Genomic DNA, 22881 nt, shown 5'->3' with positions numbered 1-22881 from the left:
CCATGTCATTTTTACTTACACTTCAGTAACAGCATCCCCCCCCCACAAAAAAAATAAATTTATTAATAAATAAACAAACAACCCTGTTGCAGCAAATGACATTTCATGATAGGAAACAAGACTTTTTGTGTGTGTGTGTAAACCACAGCCTAAGTACATTAAATGAATAGTACCGTAGATACAGTTTGTAGATCTGTAGAGACTTTATTTGAGCTGGATTTCTAAAAACAAACAGTACAGAAACACAACATACGTGTAATATAAAACCAGAAACATTCGTGGCATGAAACTTTTAAGAATTGAGAGCTGACACCCTATTTCAGTCAGACACAAAACTTTGTCAAATAGCAAAAAAAAAAAAACTTTTCACATGCATTTTACTTTTGCAAACCTTGGCTGCTCACATTTGCCAAAGTTTAATGCGAGCAAGCATTTCTGATTTTTTAGTTTACAGTACACAAACAGTAAAATCTGTCCGTATAAAAGAGTTTAATAACAATTTTTTACTTTCATCTAGCGCTCCTCTGGAGACTCTTTTCTGTAAGAGGGGATTCCATGAAGCCAGACATAATAGTCTCTGCCGAATATACATTTTGTATTCCCGACCTAAACAATAAGTGATTAAATACAGACTGATCTTTCAGTCTACAGTACACTACAATATATTGTACACAGACATCTCACATTGCAGGCGTTAGCATTTTATACCAGTCCTCATGACAAGCAATTTTCTGTCATTTTGTCTGTATATTTTAAATATTTTGTTAAGTCACAAGTGAAGGAATTTTTGTACAATAAACTACAGTGTAGCTCTATATAATGACAGTAACTTTGAATTTTTACTTTGTTGTAAGAAAAAGAAAATCACTATAACAATGTTTGCTTGCATTCTCTGTATTGAAGGAGTGTATTTACCACTATTAGTGCCGTGTTTCACCTCACTGACATTGTATAGTATTTGTTAGTAGACAGAGTTCTACGCAATATCATACATGTCATCTCTGTGAGTCAAGGACAAGGAGCTTGCATCATCAGTCACATTGGTCATCAGTCACATTGTGCTACACTACAGTACAGTACTACAGTAGGTCAGTAGTACCTAGGTGTTCTACACTTTACAGACTTTCATTCCTCTGCACTTCATAGTAATGACTGTTAAATGGCGGTAATGGCCAATGTGGATAGTCTAGTAACCTGATTGGAATTTGGATCATTAGAAATGTAGGGAAGGGCTCTCAATCTTGAGTGTGAATTACTATTTCTAAGGTCATGATGATTGATATTCTTGAATTTGAAGCCACTCGCACTGCAGCAGAGAGTGGCAGAGCAGAGTTGTGACTTGTCTGTGACTGTGTGAGTTGATGCAGACTCCACCATTGGCATCAAGGAAGCGCGAGTTCAAGGATTTTACAACCCTATCTGAGTAGAAATGACCAGTAATAATCTGGCCAGTATCTTGCTACAAATGTTAATGATATTTGCCATTTTCTCAGTCTAATACAGCAAGCATAGACCAGGGATATGTATGCTAAGCTTAGCGTATCTACAGCTATGTGCTCCACTCCATCTCCACTTGACTTGTGACAGTGTGCGGTGTAGCGAGTGCAGTGCGAGCGAGAGCCCGTTGCACTAGGCCCGCTTGCAATGCGACGTCCGCTGAAAGATAACGGGCAAACCGGCAGTGCCAAGCTGATGAGTCGAACATCCACTCGACAAAAGTTGTCAAAGCATTCATGCTACTGTCGTCAAAACGCATGATTATGAAATGAAAACCCTAAGTCGTAGTTTTTAGGAGTTAAATACTTACAAGTGGAACTAACTTTGGTGAAATCAGGCCCCCAATTTGATGTCACTTTTGTCTCCTCTATGTTAGTCCTCTTCCCTCTCGCACTATTGACAGATTGTATATTTCGTGCGCGTGTGCGTAAGTTTCGGTATCGTTATATCGTGCACGAAATAGTACCTTACGTATTCGTAGCGCACGAGAGACGCACAGAGTGTGCGTCACTCAAATTCCAAAGAAACAGCTCACAACGGCTTTTACGATGTTCCCATCCACCCCACACTGTGAACTTCAGTGATCCCATCCCACACTACAGATTGGCTCACAAAGTTTTGCTCGCATTCCGAAGTTAACCTCTTCAAAGTGTACATGCTATACATTGTACACATTTTACTTTCATTTATCGATTTTTTAAACCAAAAGTAGGATAGCCAATAGGATATTTTAATCAACCGCACAAGAGAAACGGTTTACTAGATGCTAGGTTGAGTTTTGTTTTCATAGCTACTCTAGCTAGGGACTCTCGCTCCAGTACCGGTACATAATTTCGCAACAAACCAATGACACCATACAATGGTAAATAAAAGGGCGGGGCAATGTGTGCCATATAAGGATATTGCTGGTAATACACTTGTATCATCATTCGTGGGGAAGTTCGACCGGAAGTACATTTTAGGCCTATGTCTGCACCTGAGGAACGGAGAATTTTTTTCTTTTCTTTTTTCTTCCCTTTTCTTCTTCTATGTCTACTATTTCTTCTTTACACCAGCGTATCTTATTTATAGTAACTTTCGAGTCAAGTCACGATGATAGTGTAGGCGTAGACAGTGCAAGCAAATACTAAGATACTGTAAGAGATATCCATAATCCAGTAATCACACATAACCAACCATCAGCAATTCGCGCAGTAAATAGCCTATTTATTTTTGACAAACATAATTATGTGTACTATGATTTTCTTTTTATATATATTACGAGACATACGATGAAAATAATACATTTTCGTTATTTTTTCATTATTATGAATAATGAATGTAAGAGGAATAATAATAATAATAATAATAATAATAATAATAATGTACATTTATATAGCGCTTATTACAGTAGTTTCTAAGCGCTTAACATTTAAATCTTAAATTAATACATGTATAAGGATTATGAAAAGCATAATAAATTATATAACATTACGTTACATAATATTACATTAAATTTCGTTATATTACATTACATTGCATGACATTATAATAAGTAATTGAACGAAATAGATTGGATAACATGGAATCAGTGAATCAAACTACAGTCCATTGAATAGATATGTTTTGAGTCTGATTTTGAAGGTGTCAACAGAAAGAGGAGAGTCACGGATTATCACTGGGAGATCGTTCCAAAGCTTGGGGGCACACCCAGAGAAAGCACGGTCACCGTAGCGAATGGTATGCCCGATGTCGTAAATGTCTATCCACTATCGTGCCCGAGTTGGAAGTAATAGCTAGGAGCCCTCTTTAAGGGAGACCTAAATAGTCATCCAAATTCTATTTTTCAAATCTGCTTCCATGTTGATAGCTTTGTTTCATTTCCATCGTCAGCCTCCTTCGTGTAACACTCAAATAAACTCTGAGTGCGTTGTTGTTTGTGTGTTTCATATAGCATGGCTCGACACTAACTTTTTTGTTTGGTGGCCCGATGGGGCCACCAAAATCCTGAATTTCACATTTTTGGTGGCCCGAGAGAAAAATTTGGTGGCCCGAAAAAACACAATAAAAAACATTAAAAGTCCTTTTTTTTTTAATGAGTCAAATATTTAAGTTTTATGATAGTAAGAATTAGAAGTTGGACATATCAGGGAGGTGAGTCCTCTCACCTCCCTGGACATATCTACTCAACAAACTTGCAACACTCACTCTCATGCACTCATTCAGTCCTTTTCATCCATCCTTTAAACAAATTTAACTGCTAATTTCCGGCTCAAAAAGTTACGAATTTATTGACATACTTTTCAAAAAATTTTGGTGGCCCGAGGCGGGCCACCAAATTTGCCCTTTTTTGAAATTTGGTGGCCCGACTTTCATTTTTGGTGGCCCCGGGCCACCGGGCCACCGTTAGTGTTGAGCCCTGCATTGTCATGAAAATATTTCTCTTTTGTTCTTTTCCCAAGACTTTTAACCAACAATTCTTAATGTGATTTGAACATGTCGATATACAACTAATACTAATTACTTCGGATCATCATTTCTACATTTCCACCCGCATACTACATTCATGACAGAGGTTCTGTTGAAAATCTCATATTTTTTTTTAAATTCAGTTTTTCACTTTCTGACGTATACCAAAGGAGCAGGAAACAATATAATGCTAAAGTGAGTACTATAACTGTTTGAAAAAATATATAAAACATATATTATAATGGTTGCGTGAATATATCATCCCCTTGCCCTCTGTCTGTCTGTCAGTCTATATCTGTGTGTGTATGTGTGTGTGTGTCTCTCTCTCTATCCCTTTGTGTTTATTTCATATGTATAACTCTCCAGCTACAAGAAAGATAAACCTCGTGTTTGTTTATAACTATGTGTGTACGTGATTTATTTTTCTTTCTTTTTTTTATAGGCAATCTGCCTTAACAGTTTTATTAGCTCAGAGAAATAGTCATTGTTCACGAGGAGACTACAAATTACAGACCCTGCTTTTCAGCAGTCCCCTCCACTTCAAAAAAAAAAAAATCAATTTGGTATAATCAGAAACGTCAATGCATTCATTGTCAGTTCGCAGTGTCTTCCTTAATTGTAATGGTTTTGTGTATACAATAACTAAAATGTGTACATAAACGTTTTGTAATGCTGGAATTGGAATCAATGAAATATGCCTATTTCTGTGCCCGGCGGGGAGAGTGCAGCAGTATATATAGTGTTGCCGTGAACGGTACACATGGTGTACCATATACACTTTCAGAAGTGAAAGATTGCAATGAGACAAAATGTTATGTCATAACAATAAATAAACCGCTGAAGAAAGAAAAAATTGCAGAAGTTTCAGAGCAAACATTCGTGTGCTCTATGATGCAATCTCTTGTTTGTGCCTATCATTTCCAAGTACAATGAGAGTTTGGAAGAAAACTATTAGATATCACAGTGTTTTGTTTTGTTGTTGTTGTTGTTTTTTTGATCGGGATTTCTCGGTGGGGAAAACCCAAGGTTATTATCCAAGGCCTGCATTCTGATCGTGTACTTTATTTACTAATGATGTCTTTGTAGGCCCTACCTCTACAATTTGAATATGATGTTTGCTTGCTTGTTTATTTATTCTCCATTTCACATTAAAAATGTATACAGAACAATATACAAGGGCCTAAATCATCAGTGTACATGAATTGAAAAAAATTACCAAATGGATGGATTGCCCATTTCAGATTCATTGTTCCATACGTTCTTTCATGGGGTCCATGAAAAGATATCTGCCACATTTTAACATCAAAACTTACTTAATTGACAAACAAACAAACAAACACAACACGTGCATTAGCAAATATTAGAGTTTCCGACCTTTCATCAATACCAGTTAATGTGCACTGATCCTTGACTCCTCCCCCCCCCCCCCCCCCAGCACACACGCAGCCTATAAAAATATTCCGCGGCTCCTCCTGTATAGTCTTCTTTGATATCCAACAATGTTTGTAAAAACATATTAGTTTGAACAGACTGCCCGATTCTGTAGTTCCTCAAAGTTTGCTGATGTGTTTTCTAATACTGCTGCATTATAACTCAATACACATTACTCAATAGTGTTTTGGGGCCGGTAAATTCCCCTTTCATACAATTAATTCTGCTAATCTACGTGGAACAAATTTCGAAAAGACAAAGCAATGTCTGGCAAGAGCAAGACGCAAATAGTCAATTGAGTGTGACTCACGCAGAAGCATCTATTATTTTTCTTTTGTGACTTTTCCTTTTGATCTTCGTTTATATAATACTCACTAGGATATGTCATTTCATGAGAAGCATTCATGCATATTCTCTGATGCTCAATAAGCCATTTCGGAGTTTCACTTCGAGCAGGAGCAGATGAAGGTCATTTGTACCAAATAACAGGATATGTTAAAATTAATCGGAGATAAGCATTTTGGCCTACTATGCAATGATTGTTCAAGTCATCCTATAATAAACAAAGTGATAAATGTTGCTCGGCAGTATACATTGACCTGACAGCGTATTTGGAAATAGGCCCTATCAACGGAAAAAGACATGAATTAAAAAAAAAAAAGGAATGGATGCTTTTCAAAATGTTAATTGATGGACCATTCTCAGTTCGTCCTTTTATATAATAGTTGAGCATGACTAAAGAATTCCGTAAATTGTCATATCGGGCGAGCTTGTGCATTGGTTTGTCGCTTTGAAAATGAGTGAGGTGCCTAACCAACTGAGAAGAAAAAAAGAAGAAAGGTTATTTGTACCATGTGCACATGTAACGAGCTACAGATTGTAGCTCCGAACTGGCTTATTGCAATCTTCACAAGTAATAATAATAAAAAAAACAATAAATAGGAGAAAGGTACAATATCCTTTTGGCGTCATTGTCTGTATACTGACCGTTTGTGCTATTTAAGATTCTTGAAAAAGCCGTACGAAGGAGATTTATGTAGGAGAATAATGCATTTTTTTTTTTTTTTTGGGGGGGGGGGTAATTATTATGACTATACTTCCCCATCTATTGTTATGCTCACTTCGAACATCCAACATGTACGCCACAACCAAAAAAAAAAAAAAAAAAAAAAAGTACTGTAGAATATATGTCTAAAAATATCCTATACAGAAAAATAAATTCTTTAACTTTAATAACGGTAGTTTTGTGTGTTACGTAATCCATATCACTAAGCAATTTTGGTAAGAGCAGGTGACAACGTTTTCCCCATTTCGCTTGATTCTCTCTTACCATGAGTCTCACGGCTTTACGGTACTCAGGAGCCAGACAGTGCCGTCAGTAGTCGTGTTAGAGCGCCATCAACAATAATATGATGGAAAATGAATGGACTTCGACAAAATGCTTTACAAAACTGTACCTTGCAGCTTTGGTGTAATTTGCATTTGTGTACGTATTCACCCCCCCCCCCCCCCCGCCCCCCTCTCTCTCTCTCTGGTGGTGCCTGATGTTCGGGGGGGGGGGGGGGGGGGTGGTGATGAGAAATCTTTAGTTGTGTCCACTATGTGGTGTGTTGAAGGGAAGGAGTTGAGTGTGGTATATCTCCGAGGTGGGCTTTGTGCATTATTGGTGTGTGTATGTGTGTGTGTGGGGTGGGGGGTGGAGGGGGGGGGGGGGGGGGGGAGTGGGGTCTACCTTAATTACCTCCGCCAAGGGAGGAGGTTATGTTTTAGTTACCATTGGTTTGTTTGTTAGTTACTTAAGTTTGTTTGTTTGTCCGTGTGCAAAGTCACTCAAAAAGTTGTGCACAAATTTGAATGAAATTTGCAGGAAAGGTTGAGAATGACACAAGGAACAGATGATTAAATTTTAGTATTGATCCGGAAATTTCTATGGATTTTACGAAGGATTTTTGATATTTTGGCAGGAAGGGTCAATGAACTTGGGAGTTAAAGCTGCGCATCTTTGAGGTTTTCATACGCGCACTAAAGTGCATGCTCTAGTTTCTGCTAGGTTGAGGCGCGCCACGCAGCTGAGGGTTTATGATGTAACAAAGGCTTCTATATTGGGAAATCGGGCGATTTTTCAGCATGTATACCTATGGGTGGATATCGCTGATCTCTAGGAAAGAGCTCTAAGAGCTTTTGTCCAGGGGTGGAGAGAAAAATCTCCTCGGTGGAAAGTAGCTGCTTGGCGGAGGTCTGCGCTCTCAGGGTGCTTTTCTAGTTTTTTGTGCTTTACGTAGGCCCTAGTTTTGTTAATTAGACATTGGCAATACTGTGGGATGGTTCAGTCAGCAAGGTCTGCCTGTGAAATAATGTGTTACGTAGTGAAGCCGACAGGACAAAAACTCAAGTTTGCTGGAAAACTAATTCTAAATGCTTTGTCGGTGGCAACTACATGGAAGGTTTCATTATAACAAATACTCATTTTGATGTTATGTATGGTTTCATTCAACTTTTGTTACAGTCAATAGGCCTACTCTGTATTCATAGTGTGGTCAATGATCAAAGCCATCTAAAAATGCACACACACACTTCTTTGGTCTTTCAACCATGGATCAAAGTGCACATACAGGAAATGTGTTATACTGTAGTACCATCCAAGGACCTAAATACTGTACCTGCACATTTCTGACACTAATGCTGTGAACCTTGACTCCTATGCATTGTAACAAATGTGCAGCCTCCTGGAAAAATCAAATACATCCAATACTTCAAGGACATCTGTCACACACACACACACACACACACACACACACATGCACACACACACACACACACAAACAAATGTCCACACACATTTACCTTTTAAATTTGATTTCTTTCAATGAAAAACCAGAAATTCAATGTTGGTGTGCATCTTAATTTCACGAATTTTGCAAGGACCAAGATTTGCAAAATCAAAATGCACGCCAAAGTTCTTGTCTACACTATTTGCATTGAATGCCATTGGCAATTTATGAAAATTTCATGCAGCGAAAAAGGTCGTCGGCTCTAATTTGTGAATATTTCATGCTGCGAAATATCTTGCTTTGCAGCATATCGATCTTTGACAGCAAATACACTAATGATAACAAGGGAGAAATGCATGTACTTCTGATGGAATCATTTTTATCTTTTATTGTTTCTGCCACAAATCACAGCCATACTAAGTACTTTGTGTATTGATGCCACAGTAGGTACCTAATTCTTACATAACCCGCAGAGAAGATCCCTCGCTGTTCTGTAATGGCTCGGACTGAGAAAACAAATCCATTGAGAAGCCTGGTCAATAAGTTAGCATGAAATCAACCGAGATCAAAAGTTGAATCTTAATACAGCTGTAATGTTGCAACTCTGTTGTACCAGTATCACTGTACAAATATAATTGAGAACAGGGTTTAGTTGGGGGTCCATCGGTAAAACTTTTCAGTATCATTTCATGCCTCTTCCTAGCCTTGGGTCTGAGGAGAAAACCATCCAAAATATCTCAGCAAACAGGCAAGAGAAATGACCACTGATTTCCTACAAATTTGGGCTCATATGGCTGTGGAGATACTGGCTTGAATGGCATCTTCGGGATTTATAACAACTTCACATCAGGGGGTTATGGTGCTATACCACTGGGCAGCAACATTCATAACCATCCAAACTTGCTTTCTTACACTTGCAATGAACAGTGGTCTGCTCAGCATCAATATTTACAATTACAGGAGTAGAAGGACCTACCTCCATACTGTTTTTAACAAATTTCATCCAAACAGTATCATAGTCTTTTTCCTGATAATACATGTTGTAATAGCAACTACAATACTACCCTTGATAACCTGCATCTGTACACATGTTCATTTAAATATGGATCTATTTGTCAGCTTTCTCCTCCGTCTGTCCAGCTTCAACTTGCTCTGGGGCAGGCTCTCTGTGATGGGGGAAGGACTCCCATGGACTGGACAGGTCAAACTTTCGGAATTCCTGGGTCATCTCCAGCGGCTCAGCCACAACCCTCTTCAGTTCGTCGTCATAGCGAACCTTTGAATGGGATATTGGCAGAAAGTTGTTTGCACAGTAAGATGAAATGCGGACAAAAATTACCAACAACTGGAAAATCATGAAATGGTTCACTGAGATTGAAAGAACTTACTTCCACTGTAATGTGTGCGGTAAGCAAGGTCTAAGGAAAATAATACCACTTCGTGGGGCACAGGAACATATGCATGTCTTCACTTCCAAAGTAATTACCAGGGGTCGTCAACAATCATCAGCTTTTCATCCAAAAGAAATTCCTTTAAACAAGTGAAATTTGACAAACTGGCAAAAGTTGCCTGCAAAAGAGCATTATTACATTATCTTTCTCCAGTCGTGTCAATGCTACATCGATGAAAATGTGGCCAATGTTAAATAAAATCAGTTTAGAGGTGAAAATCTTTTATTTGTAACTTTTTGTCTGCTAAGATATGCATGAGGCAATGTTACACTCTAAATGATATGACACAGATCATTCTAGGAATTAGCATGATTATTTGGTGGGTCTTTCATTGCCCTTTAATTCCTGTGAAACTTCTTGCACACTTGCTATGAGAGTGCATGGCTACTGTGTTGCTGCTATGTATTTGTGAATACGGGCAGGCTAGCTGTATCAACACACACACACACAAATCTGTAATCTGTATAAATAGATTGTGATATTTTGTGTGATTTACATGATGTCACACCGCAAACTGGCACAATAATCCCTTGCCCTCTAGAAACCATCAATCAGTATTTTGGGCAGTGTGACGCCACCTTACGCCACATGCCACTCACCTCCACAAAGCCACTGAGGGGAAAGTCTTTCCTGAGCGGATGACCCTCGAAGCCATAGTCTGTCAGGATTCTCCTCAGATCAGGGTGGTTTGAGAAGAATATGCCAAACATGTCCCAGATCTGGTTGAAGAGGGAGAACATCAATGATACTAATAGAATATTGTACACACACTCACACAGATTTTTTTTTTTCAATATACAACTTTACTCAAATGTGTGTTATCATTAGTTTCTTCTTTTTTTTTCATTCTCCAAGACCAAAACATAGATGAAAATTAATAAATGCTTATACATTCAAGACAGGGTTATACTGTATAAGCTGTTATTTTCGCGTACAGATATTTTTATGAATAAGGAGATCACGGACAATTTTGCGAGATTTTGTTTTCGCGATTTGACACTGAAGCTCATCGTAAGTGCACTATTAGCCTAGCATATAGCAACATTTTGGCATGATAAATTCGCAGTCTAACAGTAATTCACGATATTTTCGAAAATTAGACCCTCACGAAAATAACAGCTTATACAGTTACTTAAATCTTTTGGTGTAAAAAAGAGCAAGAACTCATCTTCTGTGGTGTCCACTGGTTTGTCATGTAAATGTAAGATAAGTCAATCAAGTTCAAATTGACACAACTTTGAAAACAACTCCTTGCTTCCTTTCCTGATCTATTTCTTTAATTGCACAGACACATTCTGGGAATAAAGACCTTTAAATCACAAATTCAAATCAAACATAGTGCACAGGGTCTCTGAATCAACACAGGCTACTGTGATGCAAGTTAGCACTTATGCATGTATTAATGGGTACAGGGAATGGTCTGCCTAGGTATATGGACGTTTTACTCCAATCATTATGAATCAGCATGTTACCAATACTGTTGACCCCACCTCTCTCTCCAACCAATCAGCAGCCTTGAACACAGAGTACAGAGAATCCACGGCAGTCAGTTCATCTGTGTAGGTCTTGACACGAATGCGCTCATTGTACTGCAGTGACAGGAGGTTGTACACAAGCTGCACAAACAAAAAGACAGAAGTCAACTCCGACAGTGAAAACATTGACACCACAGACTTCAAGACTGATATATATTAATCATCGATGACACAATTTTCCCTCACATGAACCTAATGTATACTATTGCAATCATGTCTTGGACATCCATAAAATACATTTATTCATAAATCAGTGCTGCATTAGCATGATATCAAAAAGATCTGTTCAGCAGCATGAACACAATACGTGGACAACAACAACAAATACGAGCATGTCAGCAGCGATACTACAAGATCATGGAGATTGATATTTGAAATGCTACGAAATTCATGATCATTTTACATCTACTTCCTTTTATGACTATTTTATTAAAAATATTTGATGAAAAAAAAAGTTTTCAGTTTCTTAAGAATAAAAGAGAGGTGAATAACACTTCATGAGCTTAAATATCCAACCCTTGCGAGCAAGAATACCTCAAATCTGTGGGAGCGTGTGGGCATATCCACAGCAGTGATGTCCGCCAGCGATTTGAACTGGGCATTGTGGTGGTCCTTGAGGAAGGTCATGACCGGGATGATGCCTTCGGGATGGATCATCACCTCCAGCTCATTGTGGTAGGCCACCTGGACCTCCTGCACGTACTTGGGCAGGCAGTCGGCTACGTACTGGCCAAACTCTTCCAGTCTTCCCTTCTGAAGCTCATTGCTGGGTCGTACGGTGGCTGTCGAAACAGGGTGAACCCAAACACAAATTATGAGAGATAATTATTATAATAGGGGTACTGTATGTGCCATACATTTAGCCAGTGAATTTTTTTGGGTGAATCCGGACCCCCCGACAATTTTGCATGTGCTAAAATTTGTGATCATGGAGTGCGAGAATAAATGGAGACATGTACATGTGCACATCACATTCATATCTACATCAGAGCTAATCATTTCACGTTGTTAAATCCATGAATAGCACCCGACTCACATAATTAGAGAAAATCAAAACCTCGTGAAATATACAGTATATACAGCATCTATAGTGCCCCTTACCACCCAGTCTGAGTGCTCAAAGGGCACAAAACGAGATGCATACATGAAATCTTACATGGATGATTAAGTATCTTTTTCTGTTTAAAATTTTGCAAGGTAAAAAAAAAAAAAAAAAGAAACAAATTAAAATAAAAACACACAAATGTTCATGGATATTTCCTCTCAATTCATCTCATATGAAGAAAAATACAAAAAGACACATGTATATCTGATGGAAAAAGTTAATATCGGTAACATATCACCATACATAGGGAAGCCACCAATATGTTAATGTTCACAGACTGTACCCAACTCAATGTATAGATTCTAATAATTTCCCAATTATAAATAAAGAGAGGATATCAACTCACGTTTATTTGTGCCTGAACATAATGCCCGCGCACTGTTTAACAGTCTACCTGTAAGGAGACAAAGGTGACAAAAAGATCACAATGACACACGGTAAAGATCACATCTCAATATTGACAGGAGTTGCAACTCCTGACATTGGGAGGTCTCTCATTACTAATTAATAGAACTTCTATTAGAAGAATTCAACACTCATTATCTCAGTAGTAGTACTGACCCATGTATTTACTTCATTACACTTCAACATGATATGAATATACTTAACATCACAAGCAAATCATTGAGAGCTAAAAACAAAGAATTTCACAAGTGGTCTACAGTGGATGTTTTAATGCATGTAGTTACAGTCCATCCACAGTATGAAGCCCACTTATCATGTCAATGTTTTGACCGAAAGATCGGTCTGTATCTGGTCATCAGGGATATGTTCCGCAGAGACTGCGTCTGGCTTCATGGATCCCCTCATATACATATATGGAGGAGAGTGATAACATCAATAAAAATAAAAGACTCCTCTTTCTGTCTAGTCAATGTTGTACTTCTAGCATAAAATTAGATGTGGCTCTAAATGTTAAATTCAAATGTAACACTTTCCGGCTTTCTTTTTATAACCCTGGGAAAAGTAAAAAATAAGAATTTTAGGACTGGATTATCAAATAGCACTGTGTGTTAGTGGCTTCCTTTGATAAAAAAAATTCTGCACCATGGTTGGAGTTTAGACCTCCCACGCCAAAATTCAACCACATGCAATAATAATATACAAGGTAGCAATAGCATAGCATATGTCTCAACATGTAGCCTGCAGTCAAATTTTGGACAGCGTTATGGTTGAATTACCAGCGGCTTGCTTTAGACTTAGGCCTACTCGTCTAGATGGCAGACTCATCACTGATATGGAAACATCCCAAACAAAGGATAAGGAGAAGCATGGCAGTCTGTCCGTTGGCGTTGCGTTGCTACAGTTCATCATCAACTCAGCTTTTTAAATTATGATTTGTAAGCCTAAAGGCCACCGCACACTACACGATCAGACTGGTCTTAGAGTCTTAAGCCAAGCTGGGTCTTTAGACCAGTCGTACGACCGGACACCGCACACTATACGACCCGACTGTAAAGCGCGCGCAGTGCGCACTGCGTGCGCTTGCATTTTACTGCATTGTGAATGGCTGGAAGCTCCCGACTGGTCGTAGAAATTCAACATGTCAAATCTCTACGACTGGCGCTAAGACCCAGTCGTACGACTGGAAACTGGCAAGACTGTGACGTCACACTTCTACTCTTAAGGTCTTAAGACCGGTGAATCGGGGCAAAATCGTGTAGTGTGCGGCAGGCTTTAAAGGTTCTAATCATAACATGAGTAGACTCTAGACTAACTGCGACAGCCGCCACACGCAGTGTGGCGGCTGCGCCGTGCTCCCATTTCAGATCTTCATGTTGAACAAACGGGTGCCTTTGCGGCGCTATATTTCCTTAAATTTTCAACAGAAACTACTAGGAATACTTACATGGGTCGATGAAACCTAAATGACTATCATCGGCGACTGTTTGAGGCATTTCATTGCTTGTGATGCACAAAATGATGTCTTATAAGCAGCTCACCGATGTTCACAGAATTCACAATCACTCGCACAAGCACACAGAATAGGGGAGCTCTCACATTAGCGAAACTGGGGGGAAGCCGCCAGGACCGCGCCTGGCGGCGCGGTCTCCGGGGCTAACTCTAGACCAGAACTATGTTAAAGATCTAGTCAGAGGCTCGTTTCATGAAAGTCTTATGAATAACTTTTCGCTCAGTCATAAGCAAGAGAAGACACACCTATCACTCTAGAGTCTAACTGCAGAGATTGCTGGCTTAGTTTAAGACCTGCAGTTAGGCAGGCAGTTAAATATTCTCATACAGATCTCCATACAGCATTATGAATAAGTCGGACTGCACAAAAAGTCACCGATACATGCATATGGAAGTTACACAACACTCAACAGAACAGTCGTCTCCAACAACTGAATGAAAACATATAGAACGCTACATTTCACAAGATATACAATTGGAAACATTACTGCGACATAAGCAACATAATGTCACCGAAAAATACATACCATGGGCTACATTTAGGTTTCTAAGCGACGAAGCGCATCTCGAAAAAAGGGATGCCATTCTCCTTCGACGCCGACAGCAGCGAGTGTAATACGGCACTGGAGTGTATCAGTGCCGTATATTAAGAGAGTCTGGCCAACTCATAAATTGGACGCCATGTCGTTACCCAGCGTACAGTGCGCTTAAGGTTTTAGCGTGTGCGCTTGGGGGTTAGCGTTACGCGCAGGCGTCCCAAAGGCGCAAGGCACTGTGTTGCTTGAGAGACACAGAGAGAGAGAAAGGGTGTAGGTTGGGGGAGGGACATTCTTTCATTCCATCCATGTTGAACAAAGCCAACAATCGTCAATCATTTTTACACATTCAAATAGACCATTGTAGACACAAGCACCCAGGTATAGGGAAGCTGTCTAAAGGACATAATTCTTGAATATAAATATGATATATATTTTTTTTTGCTGTAAAAATAAAAGAAGAATTCACAGTATGCCGTGTCATACACTTTCACTAGACTGTTTGCTATATTGTATTTAGCAAGCTGTCGAGGGAACAAGAATATTGTACAACAAAATGATAAATAAATTTACAATAATCTAGCAGTGCACAGGCAATAGACGAATTCCACAGTTATTACTGTTTTGCACGTAAATAACCATCAATTACCATCCTATTTAGTACCATATAGTTATGTATGAAACAGACATGAAGGCCTACTAATATGTAATCCAAAAGGAATACGCCTATAGATGTACAATGTACAACATGAAACGTCATCGGCAAGTGCGTATTAAGGTATGTAAAATGATCTCAAATTGTTTAGAAATAGTTTTTTAAAAGACCTGTAATTGAACGAAAGCACAAATAACTGGATAATTATGATGATGAGGGATATCCTCAGTGACATCCGTACCAAATATAAACTATACGATCAGGACCATTTAATATATAGATATGAAATAAGTTAAAAAACAAATAAAATTGTCCAAATGGCTACCGGCATATACCTCAGCCATAGCAGGTGTACAGTATGTCCCCCCCCCAAAAAAAAAAAAAAAAAAACAATCAGATTTTCGCATTGATAACACCCAATAGGATTAAACTGTTTAAATGCTACTTCAGAGTCTTAAAATACAATATCTTAGCTCTCAATTTGGTAAAGCGGTCACAGAGAAAAGCGGATTGTTGTAAAGCATGTCATGGGTCTGATTCTTCCAAGTTAAGCACTTCGACGATGCTCTTGTGTGAGATTACAATAGACAGAACTTGGAGGGAAGAGATTTCTGACATCCTCTACAAAACCCCTAATTTCTCTTTGACCACTGAAGCAAATCGAATGGGTTTTTCTGTAAATAATGTGGGCAATGAGTTATAGTTTCATACCCTGAATTTGTATTCAGATTGATTGACTATTTTTGAAGATATCAATGCGGAGAGTCCCGTTGTAATTTTTTTGGGGGGTACATACGGTAGAGTACGTCTTGACAATGTTACACGTCAGTTTCATATAATTGACAGAAAAAATGGCATGTTTGTCATAAGATATAATACGTCGAGTGTTTACTTTCCTTGATCTAGGTGTGAATGGATGACTTTTATTGTTTAAGAGAGCAAGTATTAAGGAATTTGAGCATTTTTTACTCGTCAGTTGACCTATCTATACTTCATGGCAATACCCTGAGTGGTTATTTTAAAAACATGTGGAAAATCTTGTCATTTTACTATTTTCACTTGACCTTTGACCATCATGGCCAAAATCTTTCCCTATATATACGCGTAACTGTGTAGTAATGATGGCATGCAAATACCGTGTTTGGTTTTAAGTTTTTGCATTGGGTAATCTCCAAGGTACGGAGGAACTGGGTAATGATATTTTAACAATAGATACTAGAATTTTAACATTTTACCTGACATTGATCCTTGACCTTTGACCCCTTCCATGACCCCACCCCTACCCCCTCCCAATAAATAGAAATAAATAAATCACAAGAGAATCATAGTCGCCGCAGTAAGTTTTGTCTGGAAATACATGTACTCACCTTCAAAAATTGCATGTAAATATGTGGGAAATAGTAATATTGTTTTAAGAATTTAACCATTATGTACATGATTTTGACCTTTCACTTTGAGCGTGTTTACACAAAAGTTTATAAGCTAAAGACAAATCTTCGTCCACTCACACATGCATCTTATGTCAAACAGTTTCATTACAAACGGTGTCCAAAAAAATGATTACGGAATGAAGGACAGACAGAAGGACGGACGGACGACCAAAACAAATGCCTCAGGCTACACTTCGTACGTTATGGCGGTGGCATACAAGTGTAAATCAAAGCTTGGATAGTCTGAAAGACACCGTGAGGAATCCAAAGAAAACATATCATACAGTTTTCCCGTCGCACACTGATTTCCCACTTTTTTTTTTCCTTCGTTTTGGATCTGTCGGAAAGCGGTGCATCATTACACATGAGTCAGGTGGTTCAAGCAACGCCATGCTGGGCAGGAATTTAGGCATGACAAATCTTCAGTTTTTCCGCAGAAACATATCAAAATAACTTTAAAATGATATATTATATACCTTCTACTTCAATAAAGTAGACAACGGCAATGACAATTCATTATCCCCACTGCACCGTGACTGATATTGGGGATTTCCCAAAGGCAAACAAAATTAGCGCGTAGCTGCGCGTAATGAACAATGGGCACTGCGTATGAGCTTTGCTCGCGCCCGCGTGATTGACTTTGGTAACGACATGGCGCCTGTAGATCACGGGACCAGCTTTTGACCAATCACAGGCTTCAAAACACATAAGCCAAAAACCGAGTTGGCCAGACTCTCTTAATATACGGCACTGGAGTGTATCAGTAAAGTCCGCCCTCTATGTCAAGAAGCAGCATTGGAACCATTGATTGGAACTACGACATTTTATGTAGTTTTCAAGAAATCAAAGCCTCTTTCTTTCTTTCTTTCTCTCCTTCTTTCTTTCTTTCCCTCTTTCTTTCTTTCTTTCTTTCTTTCTTTCTTTCTTTCTTTCTTACTTTTTTCTAATCGATATTACATCTAACTTATTCATTTCTTTTATGAATATGATAAAAGTAGTCATAGATGAACACCCATGGAAAAATTCCCTTCAACACAAAAATGTCCATGAAACACGTACGTACTGGCCTTTCTACGTTACAGGCTACACCAGGGCAAGGGGCAGCCCACCAAGGATTATTTCATTTTATTTCATTGTCAGATTCTCATCAAAATGCAAAAGAAAAACAGAGGAAAAAACATAGCAACATACGGAATATGTACAAACATTAAACTAAGATACTAAACATAGAGAGAAAAGCAGAAAATTCTAAAAGAGGTTATAGAGGAGCTAGGAAAGGAATTTCTGCGATCGACTGAAAGTTTTTTTTTTTTGTATTTTGTATTCATACATCTTAGAAATAAAATGCACTTATAGAGAAACAGGAAACATGACGGAAAAATTGAACATACTGAAAGGAATGAAAAAAAAAACCCACAGTAGTTTTGTTGATTTCATTGCATACTAACCTCGTCAAAAATCTCATATATCTACGCTCAAAAGAGGCAAAAGATGGACATGATAAAATTTCTGCGGCACAGAATTCCACACTTGCACCCCTTGATATCTAATGGATCTATGCGTTGTATAGTTGTATTATAGAAGAGGTAGATATCATCCATTAGTTTGTCTAGTGCTATATAAGTGCACATCTCTTGTATATTTGAACATATAAAAAATAAGGTGTAATAAATTGTGAGCGTACATGTTAACATAATTAAAGCAGTTTGTAATTTACGTAACAAAATATTGGAAGCAACTCAAGCTTTTTGAAATGAGGTTGAGAAGGTGTTGTAGGATGGGAATTTGTTATTACACGTAATGACCGTTGCAGAGTGTGTTTAATATGCTAAATTTGATGTACCCCCCCCCCCCCCAAAAAAAAAAAAAATAAATAAATAAATAAATAAAAAAAATATGACTTGATTTGTTATGTCACTCTCGTCCTTGATGAATCAAGAGAAACATTCTCAGTCCCTATTGAAGACTTTCATCCTCATAAAACAATTAATACTCCCCCCCCAAAAAAAAATCAACAACAATTTAATGCCGCCCTTTTCATCCACATAGAAAACAACTATATGATCCTACTATAGGATATACAGTACTAAGTTTACACACACTAACGTAACTTTTAATATAAAGTAAACAAATAAAACTAGAGGAAGTGTGCTCTTCCTTTCCTCTCCGAGCTCATAATATCAACTAACGGCTCTCATGACATGGTCTATTGTTTTTAAATATATAAATAGCGGTACATCGTAGTCCTGCCTCTTCGCTTTAAAAACAGCAATGAACAAACAAACACATCACCCACACAAACAAAAGGAGATCAGCAATCTGACGGTAGTGTTTCAAGCCCTATCTTTCTTTCCTAAATAGCAAAAACAGAGATGGGTGAAGCACACCTCACCCTGGTTGCTTAGACATGTTTGTTTGTTTGTTGATTTGTTTGCTTGTTTATATGTATTTTAACTTAACATGTCTTTCACATTGAGTCAACAATCCCTGCGTTCCCAAGTTAATCAATAACAAAATACGTATATTGTAAATAGTCGTCTGAAGGATTCTCATGTTTGTCTTCATGGTCTTTGCATATTGTAGACACGTGTGTATTGTATTAATGTACATTCATAAGTACTTTTCTCTCTATCTTTGCGGTGCGTCACAATCTCTGTGGAAACACGTGATTGTCTTCCCTCATGATGGTCAATTCAAACAACTTAGGGGCATTTAGGATGTGAGCTCGTTCTGGGGCACTTTGACAGTTTCATGTGATTGTCACGTCACCTAACTGTACTCGTCCATCGCCTTTTCTCTACGAGTGGAAGAGGGGAAAGAAACAGTCTTGGAGATAATAGTATGCCATCCACGTTCATCGCAAGTGTAACGAAGTAAAACGATCATGTGATACCAATTTGTCTTATGCAAACACTCGCTTATTTCCGAAAATTGAATTGAAATCCAAAATTGCATAATTCAATCGTATCCTCCTGCCTCGGCATTGTGTGATATAAGACATCAGATACGCATGATGAAGAATACATTACACGCGAAAGGAAACTGCCTATTTTTTAAAAGTCATGTGTGGAATAGAAATTTCGCCCATTACACACCCTTGTCATCTCTCGCCAAGAGGTATGAATTCTTCCACCATGTCATACAACTACAAATTTTCGCGCTTTAACCACTTTGATGTCGAACCCATAGACCTGACAATAACTATTTGCTCCCCACGTTACACAGAGAATTATTACATTAACCAATTCAAGCAAGCAGGCACAAGCTCGCCCTTACTTGGTTCAAGCGAAAGATCACGGTGGTGTGCGCATTGTGTACGCGCGTGATGCTTTAGATTAACAAATGGCCGCCTACAAGAAATGATGATTTATACTTATCTTTGTAAGGATATAAGAGGTTTTTCTTTCTCCCTCAAGTTCGAATTGAACTTCTTTGTAATCAGACTTGAAACAAAATCGGAGAAACTTATCCTGACGACCATCCTACGCCTCTTGGCATGATTCACTGTTGAATTTATCATATTTTGCGATTATAACACCTATAATAACTGTGTCCTCCCATAGTGCAGAATGATGATTGAAGCAAATGCCTTAACATTAGTAATGTAAGACTCTAGATGATTTCAAGCCATTCGTTGTATTCGTGCATTTTCTAATATTCAAGTTGTCGCTGCTCATAGAGGTCATCTCCGAAAAGGGATTATGTGATATCTTCGTTTTCTCCTTCCCTTCTCTATCCTTTCACCCTCTTCATATTCCTTCATCTCGCACCTTTTTTTATGTATACTTCTTGCCAACACTTTTTTTTAAATTTCTTTGTCACCTTCTTACAGATCAGACAATCCTTAGAAATAAAGACTGGAATAGCTTTATGCTTTTCCTTTTTTCTCACTTTCTCTTGGTTTCTTTTTTTTTTTTCGTATTGTGCTCATCTTGTCATATCATCAGCAACGTCATCAGCATTATCAATTCTAACATTACCAGTAATGGTATTGACATCATTCAAAAATATCTATCCAAACGTACTGCATGATAACAAGGATTGGAGCCCTCTATTTAGATTAGAATGCTTGATTTTGTAACCCGCAGCATGACTCTGAATCACCTACATTGGTCTATACAAAAGGGAAATGAATAATCAAATATTGTATTTGCATACAGCCATTATTGAGATAAATGCATTATGGATTCCCATGCCGTGCATCAGAGTTTGCAAAGTGATGGCACGATGTTGCCCTGTATTTGTTTTATAAATGCGCAGAGCTGCGTCGGCATGCTCTTATGCCAGACGTATAATCTGGCGGATTGCATTTCCGCTCCCAAAAGCCCGAGCTCGATAATTCATATACGTTCTCGAACAGCGACGAACTCTTTTCATTTCGTCGGCTCCCGGGCTCAACAGCGTATGACGAAAGGGTATGGACGATCGAGTTGTATTATGAATGCGTCAAAATGCTGCGTACATTAATGCGGTTTACTTTCTCGAGAATGCGACGAAAAGTAAACCTGCCTAAGCCATTAAACAGGGGCAGTTCTAATCAACCGACGATGCTGATTGCTTCATAGTCCGTCGAAAAGTAAATTTAAACTGACTAGCATGGCCATGGAACAGGTCAATCCATTACTGGTAAAAATTGACACACCTATTCTCTACGCTATGCAATGGCTTGTGTAATACAAAGACATCGTCTGGAAATTGGAAAATAGCGTACGTGATCATAAGAAGTAAAGAGGAAAAAAGGGGAGAATCCGTTGTTATTATGTTTTGTTTTGTTTTGTTTTTTTTTTTTGTGTCGTAATTTCTCGTCGTTCTAAATAGCTGGGAAGCACAAAGTACCATGACGAGCTTACCACAGGCACTAGTTAACGTCCTCGTTTCTGTAGCTGTCTCCAACCTCGTGCTGACCGTGACGCTGAATTCTCTCGTGATCGTCATTCTGCATCGGCAAAAGGATCTCAACGACGTCTCAAAATTTTTGTATCACGTGTCCGCGTCTCTCGACCTCGCTATGGGAATCGCTTGGAACCCCTGGATGATTCAGTGGGTGGCTTTCGGCACCGAAGAAAACTGCCGAAGGTTCACAAGCGTTTTCGTCTACTTGCATCGCACAATCGCCATCTGTATCCTGTTCACAGTATGCTTCGTTAGTCTTGACAGATATTTCCGAATAACGAAGCCACTTCACTATCCCATGCTGGTGACCCGTCGTCGCGCTGGCATCGGCCTCGCTGTCGCCTTCCCCATCATTGCACTGATGTGCACCATCCACATCCCGTTTCCATGGTTTCACATCCTTGCCGATGTCATCATCAATAACTGCATCAATCAGAGTATCCCGTTCTGGACGGGAACCTGGGCTAACAGATTTACGACGGTGTTCATCGTCACTCCCATCTTCGCCACGATGGTCATCCTCACCATCACCAACCTTGCGCTTCTCCGCATCGCTCGACAGCAGTCACGGGCCATTGCCGCTATCGGGAGGAGAGACTTTCCCGAGCGTCCAAGGACCTTGTTTCGCGGGATTGGCACTGTAGTCTTGCTCACTTTCCCTTTTTACGTGTGCTGGCTTCCCTGGATCATGTACCTCGTGTTTCAAGAGTTCCTTGGCGCTCTCGATCCTCTGGAGATGTTTGGTGCGGCAGCCAGCTGGATCAGGCCAATCATATACATCGCTACCACCAGGGAAGCCAGGAGTATATTGCGGAAAAGGAGCTGCAAGCAGAGTTTCTGATATATAAGTAATAACTATCCATATGTGACATAAGACACGTCTCTCTAATTGGTCATGCAGCTTGAAATAATATAAAATGTTGACAACAAAGATAATAATGTATGGCTGTGCTTGTTTAAGGACATGGAGCTATAATCTAACTATATTGTTACGTGACATTTACCATGGAAAATGATATATAAGATATAAAAAGGCCAGATGATAGATTTAAGACTTTAGATTTAATCGCTGACTTTGGCCGTGGTGAGCCGGGTCGTGGTCATTTTTTATTTTTATTTTTTTTTTGGTGCTCTTCTTAAAGAGATAATTAGCCCATCAAAATAGAGGGAAATAGATGTGACATGCGAGACACTGTGTCTTTTTATTAAAACTAG

The 22881-nt window shown here is 38.8% G+C and overlaps 2 protein-coding genes across 2 annotated transcripts; one reads left to right on the top strand and one right to left on the bottom strand.

Moving 5' to 3' along the window:
* Positions 1-8948: 8948 nt before the first annotated feature.
* On the bottom strand, positions 8949-14757 carry LOC139728899 (NADH dehydrogenase [ubiquinone] iron-sulfur protein 3, mitochondrial-like). The gene is made up of 6 exons (XM_071639832.1): positions 14680-14757; positions 12585-12632; positions 11668-11915; positions 11089-11214; positions 10198-10317; positions 8949-9423 (listed from the first exon to the last, which is right to left on the bottom strand). The coding sequence occupies exons 1-6, from the start codon at positions 14735-14737 to the stop codon at positions 9256-9258; spliced, it is 768 nt and encodes a 255-aa protein (XP_071495933.1). The 5' UTR covers positions 14738-14757; the 3' UTR covers positions 8949-9255.
* Positions 14758-21610: 6853 nt separating this feature from the next.
* LOC139728938 (histamine H2 receptor-like) lies at positions 21611-22507 on the top strand. Its single transcript, XM_071639866.1, has one exon. The coding sequence runs from the start codon at positions 21611-21613 to the stop codon at positions 22505-22507; it is 897 nt and encodes a 298-aa protein (XP_071495967.1).
* Positions 22508-22881: the final 374 nt, after the last annotated feature.

This window comes from Diadema antillarum, unplaced genomic scaffold (genome assembly GCF_040938485.1).
Source record: "Diadema antillarum isolate AM-2024a unplaced genomic scaffold, OU_Dant_1.0 seq00000205_RagTag, whole genome shotgun sequence".
Taxonomy (NCBI): domain Eukaryota; kingdom Metazoa; phylum Echinodermata; class Echinoidea; order Diadematoida; family Diadematidae; genus Diadema; species Diadema antillarum.
The sequence above is the reverse complement of the archived record's forward strand: the minus strand, read 5'-3'. Positions and strand labels throughout refer to the sequence as shown.